Genomic DNA, 14,253 nt, shown 5'->3' with positions numbered 1-14,253 from the left:
ATCTCCTATCCCTCTTTAGTGTTTGAGAGCCACACCAGATTGTTCACTTCCAGCTTCCTGATGGAATCCTCGCCAGCACACGAGGAAACCTCCTCCAGATAAGGAAACCCTGGAAGCTGCACCATTTGTGTTGTAAAAGTGGTGGTGGTAATCAGAACGTTCTCCGGTCACGAGGACACCTGCACTGACCATGCCAGACCCAGAGACCAACATGGTTTGTCAGGTGCAATCAATCAATGTACAGTACGCTGTCACGGTCCCTTCTTCAGGCTTAGCCATGGTCATACTCACCTTCTCAGACAAAGAAAATGAGGGCAGAAAAACAGGATTTTGGTACTTACCGTTAAATCCATTCCTCCGATTCCACAGGGGACACTGGTGCTTCAGTGGGTATAGACAGTGGGTTGAGTTGAGCCTGGCACTTTAAAAATCTACAATTGTGACTGGCTCCTCCCCCTCTATGCCCCCTCAGCACCAGTTTTAAAGAACTGAGCCCGATAGGAGACGGAGAACAGACTGAAGAACAGAGAAGGAGAACAGGAAAAAGAAACAATCCAACATACTGACACACTGCAAGAACACAGCAGGCTGCAGGGATAAACAGTCACACAACGAGAACAGAACAAACTGCAACAGAACTGAAGCAGAACAAGTAACTGATAACAGGCAAGAAGCACTGGGTGGGCGTCCAGTGTCCCCTGTGGAATCGGAGAAATGGATTTAACGGTAAGTACCAAAATCCTGTTTTCTCCTTCATCCACTAGGGGACACTGGAGCTTCATGACAGTGGGGACGTCCCAAAGCTACACTCCTGGGGGGGGAGAGTGCTGAACGCCCTGCAAGACACTGCGACCAAAATTTGAAGCAGAAGCCGCAAAATTGTCAAATCTGTAGAAACGTACAAAAGTATGAACCGAAGACCACGTAGCTGCTCTACAAAGCTGTGAAGCTGAGACACCTCTACGTGCCGCCCAAGAAGTACCCACAGAGCACGTAGAATGCGCAGAAATGGATACCGGCGGTGGTCGAGCAGAAGCAACATATGCCTGACGAATAGTCAGACGAATCCACCTGGCCAAAGTCTGCTTAGATGCAGGCCAGCCACGCCGATTGGCATCATAAAGGACGAACAGAGCCTCTGATTTACGTAGTCCCTCAGTACGGGCCATATAAATGCGAAGTGCCCGAACCACATCCAAGGAGTGAGAATCCCCGGAAGAATCCGACAACGCTGGCACTACAATCGGCTGATTCAGATGAAACTGCGAGACCACCTTGGGCAAAAAGGAAGGGCGGGTACGAAGTTCCGCCTGATCTTCGTGAAAAATCAAGTAAGGCGAACGGCATGACAAGGCTCCAAGTTCAGACACTCGTCTGGCCGGAGCCAGGGCCAATAAAAGGATCATCTTCCAAGGCAAATACTTCAATTCCACATCCTGCAAAGGCTCAAAGGTGGATGACTGAAGTAAAGATAAAACAAGATTCAGGTCCCAAGGAGCCGTGGGTGGCACAAAGGGGGGCTGAATTCTAAGTACCCCTTGAAAAAATTTCTGAACCTCCGGAATCAGTGCTAGGTGACGCTGGAAGAAAATAGAAAAAGCAGAAATCTGCACTTTAAGCGATCCCAAGTGTAGGCCCGCATCAAGGCCTTTTTGAAGAAAAAGAAGAAGACAAGGTAAATGAAAAGAGGAAGTGGAAGATCCACGACCTTCACACCAGGAGATAAGCCCTCCAAATGCGATGATAATGCGCTGATGTTACCGGTTTTCTAGCCCTAAGCATGGTAGGAATGACCGACCTAGGAACACCATGGCTTCTTAGGATGGCGGTCTCAATAGCCACGCCGTTAAACTAAGCCGCCGTAAATCCGGGTACACACATGGACCCTGTTGTAGAAGGTCCGATCGTAGCGGAAGAGGCCAAGGTTCGTCTGCCAGAAGGAATAACAGATCGGAGTACCAAACCCGACGAGGCCAATCCGGAGCCACTAGGATGACGGTGGACGACTCTCGTTTGATCCGCTTGAGAATCCGAGGGAGAAGCGGAAACGGTGGGAACAGGTACACAAGGCTGTAAGGCCAAGGGATCAGTAAAGCATCTGCTGCCACCGCTGCCGGATCCATGGTCCTGGAGCAGTAAAGGGATAGTTGATGATTTATCCGTGATGCCATCAGGTCTATCTGTGGTTTCCCCCATCTGCAAACAAGTTGATGAAAAACCTCGGGATGAAGGGACCACTCACCAGGATGAAGATCCTGACGACTGAGGTAGTCCGCTTCCCAGTTGTCGACTCCCAGAATAAATACTGCGGAAGTTTCCTCTACGTGTTTTTCTGCCACAGAAGGTTGCAACTGGCTTCTCTCATTGCCAGACGACTGCGGGTTCCTCCTTGGCGATTTATATATGCCACTGCCGTGGCGTTGTCGGATTGTATCCGAACCGGAAGTCCTCGTAACAGAGGAGCAGCCTGTATCAAAGCTCTGTAGACTGCCCACAGTTCGAGAACATTGATTGGCAAGAGGGATTCCTGCTGCGACCAAAGCCCCTGGAAGTGATTGTCCAGAACCACAGCTCCCCATCCGCGGAGGCTGGCGTCCGTGGTGACCAAGGTCCAATTCCAAATCCCGAAGCGCCGACCCGCTAACAGATGCTCCGTTCGAAGCCACCAGAGCAAGGAAATGCGGGTCCAGGGAGACAGACGCACCAGCCGATGCATCTGTAGGTGGGACCCGGACCATTGAGACAGAAGATCCAGTTGAAAAATTCTGGAGTGAAATCTGCCGAATTGGATGGCCTCGAAAGAAGCCACCATTTTTCCCAGGAGACGGATGCAAAGATGCACAGACTCTTTCCTGGGTCTGAGCACCAAACGAACCAGCTCCTGTATGGCTATGGCCTTGTCCTTTGGGAAGAACATACGAAGCAGAACAGTGTCTAGAATCATTCCTAGCAACTGAAGTCTCTGGGACGGCATCAACTGAGACTTCTGGAAGTTCACAATCCATCCGTGTTGAATGAGAATCTGATGTGTAAGGGACACTTGGCGTAAAAGGACTGCTGCCGTCGGAGCCTTGATGAGTAAATAGTCTAGGTACGGAACTATCGTCACCCCCTGAGAGCGCAAGTGAGACACCATGACGGCCATCACTTTGGTGAATACCCTGGGAGCTGACGAGAGACCGAACGGCAGGGCCTGAAACTGGTAATGAGCTTCCTTGATAGCAAATCTGAGGAAAGCCTGGTGAGGAACCCAAATTGGGACATGCAGATAGGCGTCCTTGATATCTATTGACACCAGAAACTCTCCTGCCTCTAGTCCCGCAATGACAGAATGGAGAGACTCCATCTTGAACCTGTGAAATGAAAGATACTGGTTCAAGGATTTCAGATTCAGAATGGGTCTGACTGACCCATCCGGTTTCGGAACCACAAAAAGGTTTGAGTAAAACGCTTGTTGTCTTTGTGCAGTGGGAACCGCAACAAGAACCTCGGCCAGCAAAAGTTTCTCGATCGTTTGACGCAAAATTAGTTGCTTCAAGGGATCGATGGGCAAACCTGTTGTAAAATAACGCACAGGAGGAGTGAAAGCGAACTCGATCTTGTATCCTTGAGATACCGGATTCCGAACCCAAGTGTCTGGAGAAGTCTGTCTCCAAACCTCCGAGAAACGCTGGAGACGAGCCCCCACCTTCGGATTTCCGAGATGGGATGGAAGCCCGTCATGCCACAGGCTTGTCTGCTTGCTTGGGATCTGGACAGAGGGCATTAGTCACTTGACGTCCTCTAGCACGGCCTCCTCGCCCCGCTGAAGACGAACCTCGCGATCGTCCCTGAAATCTTGCAGATGCTCGAAAGGAACAAAAGGAAGGTCCCCTAAACGAGCGACGCGGAGGAGGTGCTGATGACGGTAGAAAAGTACTCTTACCTCCAGTGGCCAGCGAGATCCACTTGTCCAGCTCTGGACCAAATAAAATATCGCCTGTGAAAGGAAGAGCTTCCACTGCTCTTTTTGACTCAGCATCCGTTTGCCAGGCACGAAGCCAAAGTGCCCGGCGAGCAGAGACCACCGAAGCAGAAATCCTAGCGCCTACCTGGCCGATATCTCTGGAGGCGTCTCCTAAGTATACTGCAGATTCCTGAATATGTTCTGCCAAGGTAATCAGATCTGCCCGCATAGTGTTGGATTTAAGACCCTCAGTCAATTGTTCCGCCCATTTTTCCACAAGATCCTACCAAGGCCGGCCGGAGAAGCGCACCTGCAGCCGTATAAATGGATTTCAAAGTGGTTTCTAATCTCCGCTCTGAGGTTTCCTTCAATGTAGTAGCTCCTGGAACAGGTAACGTGGTCTTCTTTGACAACCGAGAAACCGAAGAATCCACAGGTGGCGGGGTCTCCCACCTCTTTCTATTTTCCGCAGGAAACGGGTAAAGAGAGAAAAAACGCTTAGGAATCTGGAATTTACGGTCCGGATTCTGCCAGGCTGCCGTCATCGGTTCGTCCAACTGGAGAGAAACAGGGAATGTGACAGCAATCTTCTGTGACCTGGCAAATAAGGAGTCTTCTAACAATTCTGGAGCTTCCGGGCCAGAAATCTTAAGAACTTTCCTCACCGCTGGGATGAGTGCATCAATACCTTGCATTGCCTCAGGTTCTTGTAAGTCTCTACGTCTGATTCGTCCAGCATCTCCCCTTCCTCCTGATACGAGTGATCTGCTGCCGAATCCTCATCCGACTGGAGAACCGCTGGAAGAGCCCTCTTCTTAGATGAGCGACTTACCGTAGCTTCAGGAGCTTTAGACGCAGAACCCATAACCTGAGCAAGGCTATTCACAGAGAGTACTAAATTCTGAGCCCACGTTGGTTCTGTTGCTAGAAAAGAAGGGTGAGATGTGCTAGGTAGATCTCTGGCGGCCTCCCGTTCCCTACGGGAAGCGGCTAATTCAGAAGAAAGATCCGCCATGACCCCTGCCAAACTATTTATGAAGGAGGGAGTGACAGACTGCGTGCTAGCACTCTCTGCTTCACACGTCTCGCATAGGGAAGACCCTTCAGAGCGAGCATGGGTAAATTTTTTCCTGCACTTAGTGCAGGCAAACAGCTTTTGTGAAGCAGCTTTTTCTGTCCTGGATGTCATCATTTACTCACAGACAGACACCACATACAACTCAGTAATGCAGAAGGAGTATAGGGAGAAGCAGAATTTCAATAATAATGCTACTCAAGTATGGGAGCAGACAGAGCAATAAGGGAGGAGCAGAATTTCAATAATAATGCAACTCAGTAACAGGGGCAGACAGTGCAATATAAGGGAGGAGCAGAATTTCCTTAATAATGCTACTCAATAGAAAACAGAAGGTAGTCAAAACTACCTTACTGTAATTACAGACCCCCTGTAGAAGCTGCTGTCTTCTCTCCCTCCGATCAGTGCCTTCAGGGAGCCTCTAGCTCTACTGAGGCGCCACTCCCTTATCAGAGCGCGCCAAACTAGCCCAGGCAGTGAAGGAGGAAGAGGAGGAGGGACCTATAAGCTCCGCCCCCTTTCTTAATGGCCGCCGCTATTATATGAGCGCGGCTTACACTTACTGCATCTCAGCCGTGCTGTACTGCGGGGGCCAGCGGCACGACCGCCGCAAGTGATGAACGTGCCGGTGCCTTTACACAAGCACCGGCACGCACAGGTAGGACCGCCGCTAATGCAGAGCGCGCTTACCTAACAGCCAGCGCCGGTGTTCTTCTGCAAACACCAGCGTGGCACTGACAGCCGTGCACTGTTAAAAAACCCAGCAGATTATTTTCACCTCTCCTGCTAGTCAGGAGAGGTGTGCATACTTACAGGACTGCTGCGGCCAGAGCGCTGGGCAGTGAGGGGAGAGCGGGGACCCGGACACAAGCCGGTGTTAGCTGTGGCGGGCCCCGCTGAGTCTGATGACTCCTTAGCTGCCAAAAAGCAGCCTCCCCTCCATAGGGTGACCGGACAAAGGCTGCAGTAGCCGTGTGGTACCCTCTCTGGCGGCTCCCACAATGCAGGCAGACTGTCACAGCCAACAGTCTGCCTGTCCTCTTGCTTGTTTCTGTTATTAAAATTAATATAATATAATTTAAGGGCTGGAGACAGCCCCTGTGCACCGGCTCTACTCGGGCACATTCTAAAAACTGGGGCTGATGGGGCATAGAGGGGGAGGAGCCAGTCACACTTGTAGATTTTTAAAGTGCCAGGCTCAACTCAACCCACCGTCTATACCCACTATCATGAAGCTCCAGTGTCCCCTAGATGAAGGAGAAATATACTATCGCTTCAGCAGCACAACCAAGGAGGATGTGGAGCTGCAAAATGATGCAGACCAGGGACTGGAAAGAGCCAAAAGAAAATCCAGTATGCCAATACACATCATCACTACTTCAGATGAAAGTAAAGACTGAGAGGAAAAGGTACTTCTGCTAGTTGCTCCTAGAGAACAGTTGTGTTCATTCTGATGTGTCTGCCAAGTGGGAAGTCACACCATGTAATTAGGTCAAACAGGCATGGTCTCTTCCAAATGAACAGCACCGAGAGATGGTAGCCATGCAAAGGACAGCCCACTTAGCTATTGTGTGCCTAATGCAAGGCTATCATCCAAGAATGAAAAAAATAAAATAAAAAACAGATGCTAAGGGCAAAATAAAAAAATATTATCAGGCAGTCAATGGTGTATATAGGGGGAAGAGCACCCTTCCCTCCTTGGATGCTTGAGAAATACTGACAGCCCTTATAAATCGGGGGCTTGCGAGACCAGTATGAAAGAACATAGTTATAACAAAGGTAGCTCCTGTACAGCATACACATGGACAGCACTGCCTTATATGAATAAACCAACATCAGCTGCTGGAAATATAATGGCTATTAAACTATATACAACCAAGATGAATGCCTAAACCTTACTTATTCCTTCTTGCATGCGATGTCGTGCAATAACTAGTCAACAGTCATTTATCACTTACATGATCAGATGAGTGATACTAGTTATATTCATATTTGTCAAGAACCTGTATGAGAAAGTGTGTCACTAAACAAATAATGCTAAGACCTCGAGAAGTAAGGCCTGATATAAGGCAGTAATTTATAATGGCCAAGCAAGGAACAGAAAGAAGAAGAAGAAAAAAAAAAAAAAGACTTCTGACAAATGTAGTTGCCCAAGTGATGTCATAAATCCATTGTTTAGCAGTTAACCTAAAGGTAGGAGGAAAGAATATATTGCCTTGTGCCTGATCAAGAAAATATGTTTGTTTAGTAGCTTACCATATTTGAGTTAAGACTCTGCTTAATGTTGCCTTTTAAGCTGTGCAAATAAGAGTTTATAGCTTTGCGCCCCATGCTCGGGATCTGATGGATAGCTTAATAATCACTTTTGTGTATGGGCAATAAGCAGTGCTCAAAGTTATATTGTATTTAGTCTTATTATTGCATTGCTCTACTCACCACAGACTGAATCTTTTTGTCCAAAATAAGCTGCATCAAATAGGTGGTCCGCAGTCTTCTCAAAGGATGCCAACATCAGGACACTTTCCTTCATTTTTGCCAAGCCAAAGCGTGTGATGCCAAGTACCTCTCCCTGTGACGAAAGGCAAGGATTCAACAGTCATTTACTATATACAGTACCTACAAATGAACAGACTAGTGTGATTATTCCAAGCCGGAGACTGCTGGATTAGACCTCACCTTATAAGACATGAGATCCCCCAGCAGCATTACATGGCGCCGATCAATGCTCATCCCATGATTCACCATTGTGTACTGGATCTCATTTATAATGGTGGAGCGGGCTGCTTCAATGCCAAGAGTCTTTTCAACCTGATCAAACAGATGTATATATCGATTGTAATCAAGGAGTCATGTGCGGTTAATGAATGGATGACAGGTTGTCTTAATATAGCCAAATGATAGATCTCACATACTATAGGAAAAAAGGAGCTTATGCATATTTCAGCATAAACAAGCTAAATCAAAGGCTGTTCACCGATTTCATTTCACTGTAACTACTACACCACAGCAGTATTGAATTTACCAATAAATTCTAAGGGCAAAATTTACTAAGCGGCGGGTTCAAAAGCCCGGCGGTTTTGCTATCCGCAGATTTACTAAGGTCAAAACCACTTCAAAACCGCCGTCAAAACACGTTTTAGAAAAGAATAGAACAGAACAGGGCTACAATTACTAGTCAGCGGTTTTGGTGTCATTCAGAAACCGCCGTTGAACTGCCACCAAATCGCCAGGGTTTAGAACCCACCGCTTAGTAAATTTTGCCCTAAAGCTAGGTAACAACAAGATTAGTCAGGGTACCTTTCCCCAACTGGTCAGCTTTCACAAATGTATTGAGTAATAAAAGTGCGGAGTGTGATTTAGGTACGTCCTATTCAGGCCACTATTGATAGGAAAAGAAAACACTGGCCCCTTACCTCATAGGTGTTGTTGGAAGTTGTATTAGAGCCCTTAACGCCATGAGTGGCCATGACAGAACGCATGTTGTCCCCTTCTACCAACAGTTTGTACTTCTCCTTGCCGCTCTGTTCATCAATGTGAATCACAGCACGTGCTACCTCCGGGATGCCCTGTACTACCACCTGAGGAGGAAAGAGATGGTGACCACAAAACACGCAAACATAAAAGGCTTTTTAGCCTGAAACCAAACCATTTACTCTAATTACAACAGGCTCACATGAAAAAATAGAAATGAAAAAAAAAAAGTTTTTGATTAAATAAGAGGATTAATAGTGGAGTATTGTAACTGCGATTTAATACTTGCAACCGGGCACGGAATGCGGTTATACCTACAGTACTCTTCCTTCAGCAACTAAGATCAAATTACATTGTCTAAAAGGTGGGTACACACTAGATATGTCGTCCGATCCCACGGATCGGAGCGATATATCGAGTACATCTGTGTGTACCCATGATATGTGCGCTCCAGCGTGTCATTGGCGTCATTGTCCATCGGACCCGGCATCGGAAAGTGTGTATGCACTTGCCACGTCCCATCTCCGGCGAAATTGTGCTGGGTGCACAAACTAATGTTTACCCAGCTTAAGAGAGGGGCCTGTAACATGGAATATGTTTTCAGACATTTCAACAAATCACAACTGTGGGCATCAAGGAAGTTGCAAAAGGAAAGTGTCTCCCACCACAAGCCAAAACGTATAAACACAATAGTGGGCAATAAGACTCATCCCCCTTTTCTCTTGCAGCAAGGCTGGGGAACACTGGACCATCGGATTGTCGGTTGGTGCTGGACCGGGCACTTAATGACACTGTATCTGTAAATCCTAGCTCCTCCCCCCTGTAATCCCACAATGAAAGTCTTAGTTAAGTGCCTGAGGAGTAAGGGCACGTTGTGGATGGCCTCACCGCAATTAGGGGTTCGATTCCTGCTACAGCCCTAACTGGGGAGTTTGTATGCCGGGAATTAGCGGTATTTTGGGTGCAGTTTTCTCCCAGGCAAAGGGTGACGGGTAGTTGCGCTCGGGCGCCTTGTGTGTATAGGACCCGGTGACGCTGGGGCATCTGGGTTGCTGGACCTGCGTGGCCTAGGGCTCTCAAACAGGTCGGTGTATGCCCTAGTAAAGCTGGTGGCGCTTCACAGGTAGACCAGGTTTAGGCTTGGTTATTACCTCATTTCTGGCGCAGGCTTCTTTACCTCTATAGGGTTAAGTTCCCAGCCAAAGTATGTCCTGCTCTGGCTCCATGTTTTGCAGCGTGGAGTGTCCTGGTTTCTGTCACGTTCCTGGCGCATGTTTACAAGAATCCTCTGTGGTGCGAGGCGCAGGTGGGTCTGGTCTGGGAGCAGTCTTCCTCCTTACAGGGCCCAGTCAGACTTTTCGCATGCGCAGAAATTTTCGATGCTTTGCACGGTCTCAAAGTGTAAGGACCTCTGGTCCTTTTCGATTCATTGCTGTTATGTGGCACTCTCTAGGCGTTTTATATATGGATCCCCAAGCGGTGGCTGGGAATCTGTCCAATCGTTGACGACGGGAAGCCACTACTTTCTCTTCGTCAATCTCCGCGGTTTCCTCAGGGTGGCTTAGGAGACTCCGGATTCAGATATCCCTTAGCACTGCCTAGCTTATGGTTGGTGAGTGGTGATCGCGGACCTGGGCTCGCACCATTTTATTTGTATTCTGTCCTGGATACACCATTGTGAAACATGCAGTTAACACATTTTGATTGTATACTCAGCAATTGTTAATGATGTGTATTCTACTATACCCACAAATGAGTGTGCTTGTTTCAATCTTTTTGTATACCCGTCATGCTTCAATAAAGAAAACTTTGATTTAAAAAATAAAAATAAAAAAATAAATGGATTTGCATGTATTCTTTATACACTTTGTTTCGCATATGAACATCACACTCACCTTAGGGAGCTCTTCTTTAAGTGACTGCAAGACATAGTACATAGAGCTTTTGTTGTTCTCTCTGGGTGTAACGCAAACAACTGCCTCACCATGAACTGCAATGTCTCCTGACTTCACACGCAGCTTAGACATGCAGATAGAGTATCTCACAGTCTCTGCATTCACCTGAAAAACAGAAATACAGTAGCACTTACAGTATATCCATGTAGTGAAGGCAAACTGAAGTCAAACAAACATCCAACTTCCCTCACCTCAAGCCTTAACAAGCGTATGCGTTCCAGTGATAGCTTCACCAGAAGAAAACAATCATCAGGAAGGAACACCTCTTCTATGTACTCTGATATCTGTAGGGAAAAATATGGAGATAAATGGTAAGGGTTGGGGAGAGGTAATAATTATGCAGTCAGGCGCTGTTATTACTGCACCCTCCTCAGTCAGTCCTGCAGGCCTTGTATTCTCATATATGCAGGCATGAGGACAATACCCTATTAGAGGTCTTTCATTTTGACCTGCACTTCAACACCAGCAATCCACATGTGACCATGGGTTCGAACAATTCACCTGACCAATCTCCAAAACTTGTACTTTATTGGAAAGCTGGCAGAAAGATTACAGATATTTCAGCAACTTACTGTAAAACCATTAAACATTTAAAACTGTGACAAGGTATAAGAAAGTGCTTATATTATTCTACAGCTTGCGGGCAGGACTCTCTTACCTCTATGTCCATCTGTTATTACCCAGTTTTGTTCTATTAATGTTGTTTGAAATTGTAAAGCACAATATAAAATGCTGCGCTATATAAAAACTAATAATAATTCTGCAGGAAACCAATAATAAATATATAAACAGAGGCAAGCATTCAGGGTAGCAAACACTGCTTACTTCTCCTAGTAAGGTCTTCTCAATCCTGCCTTTTACAAGACGTGCAAAGTCAGAGTTGTCATCTATGTCAAGCTGGGCAGTAATGATCGGTGTACTGTAATGATATTGAAGACCAGTATTAGTACATGCCTTATTTTAGCTTCTCTTCCCTGATTTCCAAGAAGGGGCAAACTGTATACGAAGTGTAGCACTTGTACTTGGGACAAGCTCAAAAAATTAACAACACTCTCCAAATCCAATTATTCTTAAAGTCAGACACCAAATACACACATTAAAAAGTTCACCCCAAAAGTGTCCATAATTCCCATGATGCAAACGTGAACAATTTGCTGTTATGCATCTCACACCTGATGTTCTTTGAAGCATTGATGATCTCCTTGATACGAGGCACACCCAGCGTGATGTTCATGGAAGCAACCCCAGCAAAATGAAACGTTTTCAGTGTCATCTGCGTTCCTGGCTCTCCGATGCTTTGAGCACAGAGGGCACCCACAGCAGATCCTGGCTCCATCTGAGCTCTGGTAAAGTAAATAAATCCATGACACTGACAAATACACAATCCATTAAAACATTCCAACATCATGGAGACACAAGATTACACACATTCAGAGGAGACCTCTAAAATGAAAGTAGCGTTATTTACTACAGCAGGCTTGTGCAACCTGTGCCACTCCAGGTGTTGTGAGACTACAAATCCCAGTGTATTTGCATGCAGCATGCTGGGGCATTCAGTTCTTGAACACCAGAAGAGCCACAGATTAGCCAGGCCAGCACTTTGAGGAAGAAATGGTCAAATGTAGTAAACAAAGTCACATATAGAATGTATTATTATAAAAGAGAAATAACTATGCATATTCAAAACGGCTTGATAACCATTACCTCATGTACTTATCCCGACACGTCTCTAAAAACTTTTCCAGCTGGGTGGGTGTGATCCTGTCAAGTTGGTATAAAACCCGAGGCTGCACAAGATTTAAACAGAGTAAGACAAATTCAATACATACGAAGGCAAAGTTATGCTGTTACGAAACATCTGTACAAGTCACAAAATAACACACAACTCGTGCCAGGAGCTACAGGATAGAAAGTGCTCTGTGTTGGGTGATTTGGGCAATTAAATTGTAAACTTCATCTACATACGTATGAGGCACCTCCAAGAATGATAGTTATTAAACAATGTGATGAATAGGTATTACAGCCAAATCTGAACATACAGATACAGGCTTCATGATTGTGTACAAGCTGCTGACATAAACTTGCCTTTGGGATATATGTCACAACTTCATTCCAAAGATGAAATAATTAATTTCTGAACCTAGTACAAAGTTCACAGTGTAGAGATACTTATCACAAAGAAGAGTCTGGGGTTATGTTAAACAATTTCATAAACATACAGGTGACACCATATGGTTTTACATTTTCTCCATCATAAATGCAGAGAAGCATTTATTTATATATATATATATATTTTTTTTTTTTAGGTTTTCATAATCTATTAGTTAAAGTTTTATAATGCTCTGGCTTGTGCTCTATTGTAGGATAGCACGTTGTGGTATTGCGATCGATCTGCAACATGTTGATGAATATCAATTGGAGTTTTGCTGATATACTTGTGTGTCACAGAATTTACATATATGCAATATACCAGTATGGTAAACATTTAACCTTTAAGATACTAACTACACTGTGCCCTCAGTCTGTTCTTTGATACAAATTGATATATATATGTGTGTGTGTGTGTGTGTGTAATATGTTTATATTTAGGTGTGTGATAAATACACTGAAATGTTTTCAAAATAGTTTGGCTTCTATTTTTAGGCTAAACTTGCCCAAAGTAAACATAGTCTGAGGTTCTATGCCCCAGACTTACAGTAAACTAACACAGTTTACTAAATGACTGCACTTTCAGCCTTTCTTTTTTCTATTGTTCGATTTAATTTACAGTAACCATTCCTACAAATGTGTCCTCGTACATTTAGCCTCAGTAAGCCATGTAGCAAGAGTGAGCCTCCAGGTCCTGTACGACTCGAACGTTGGCAGTAAATTGTGCTGATTAATTTGATATGTGATACTTGTATATCTGTGTGCGACTGAGTCTGTATACAAAGCTCAACGTAACGTGCCGTGGTAAAAAGATACAGCCGCAGCATTGTAGAATTTTGTATACAGATTCAGACTCGCCTACAGATATACAACAGTGTCACATATCATATCAATAAGCGCAGTCTCCTGGTGTGTCATAGCCGCATCACATTGCGACTAAGACACAATCGGGTGAAAGACATGAAAAAGATGCCCGGCACTAGCCAAGTCGCACGGGACCTAGTGCGCCAAGAGGGGCTGTTTGGAACGACCGCAGGAAAAAATGTATGTACAGTACAATTTCCCTGAAGGTCTATCCATCTGTTTTTTTCTTACTATTCACGAATAGCAAACACATTGCTGCAGGAATCTAACAGAGAACCTCCAGCACCTGTACTACAAAGGACAATACTGCACTTTTAGCAATTTTTTTTTTTCTGACTGCTTTCAGCATCGCTAAACAATTGTGTAGTATTAGGCCAAAAATGTTTTGCAGTGGGCAAAAAAATGTCAACCACTGGATCTAACAGTGGTGTTGTGTCTCTTGTTCTCCCAAAAATCTATACATTTAATGAAAACATACATTCAAGTTTTCTCATGCAGGAAAATTCTGCCCTAAATGAACATCATCAGGTGCTTCCAAATGGTTGTGTTAAAGGGCATATTACCTCTGTAGTGCCATTATCGTTGATTCCATATTTATCTCTGGTCTTCTTAATCTGCTCCGAAACTCCCTTCACAAATTTCCTGATTTCCTGAAGGATGATAGAAGAGAGCAACATGAATTGTTACCTTCTAGAATCTATCTGCTCCTGCATAGATATTACTGTGTTAACAAAACTAGTGCTAAAGTAGAAGCTGTGTGGAGTACACGGGAACAGGATTTGGTTCAAATATGT

The 14,253-nt window shown here is 45.3% G+C and overlaps 1 protein-coding gene across 2 annotated transcripts in view; it reads right to left on the bottom strand.

The window, feature by feature from the left end:
- Positions 1-14,253, bottom strand: part of POLR3A (RNA polymerase III subunit A) — a 74,997-nt gene that overhangs the window by 7,109 nt on the left and 53,635 nt on the right. For both annotated transcript variants that reach the window (XM_088474937.1, XM_088474938.1), the window contains 9 exons: positions 14,023-14,109; positions 12,152-12,234; positions 11,620-11,790; positions 11,273-11,366; positions 10,639-10,731; positions 10,388-10,552; positions 8,435-8,599; positions 7,698-7,829; positions 7,458-7,590 (listed from right to left, as the gene is read on the bottom strand). In XM_088474937.1, coding sequence (XP_088331063.1) covers positions 7,458-7,590; positions 7,698-7,829; positions 8,435-8,599; positions 10,388-10,552; positions 10,639-10,731; positions 11,273-11,366; positions 11,620-11,790; positions 12,152-12,234; positions 14,023-14,109 — 1,123 coding nt within the window. The remainder of the gene's footprint in view (positions 1-7,457; positions 7,591-7,697; positions 7,830-8,434; positions 8,600-10,387; positions 10,553-10,638; positions 10,732-11,272; positions 11,367-11,619; positions 11,791-12,151; positions 12,235-14,022; positions 14,110-14,253) is intronic.

This window comes from Taudactylus pleione, unplaced genomic scaffold (assembly GCF_031769625.1).
Source record: "Taudactylus pleione unplaced genomic scaffold, aTauple2 ptg000157l, whole genome shotgun sequence".
Taxonomy (NCBI): Eukaryota; Metazoa; Chordata; class Amphibia; order Anura; family Myobatrachidae; genus Taudactylus; species Taudactylus pleione.
This window is presented reverse-complemented; position numbering and strand designations above follow the sequence as displayed.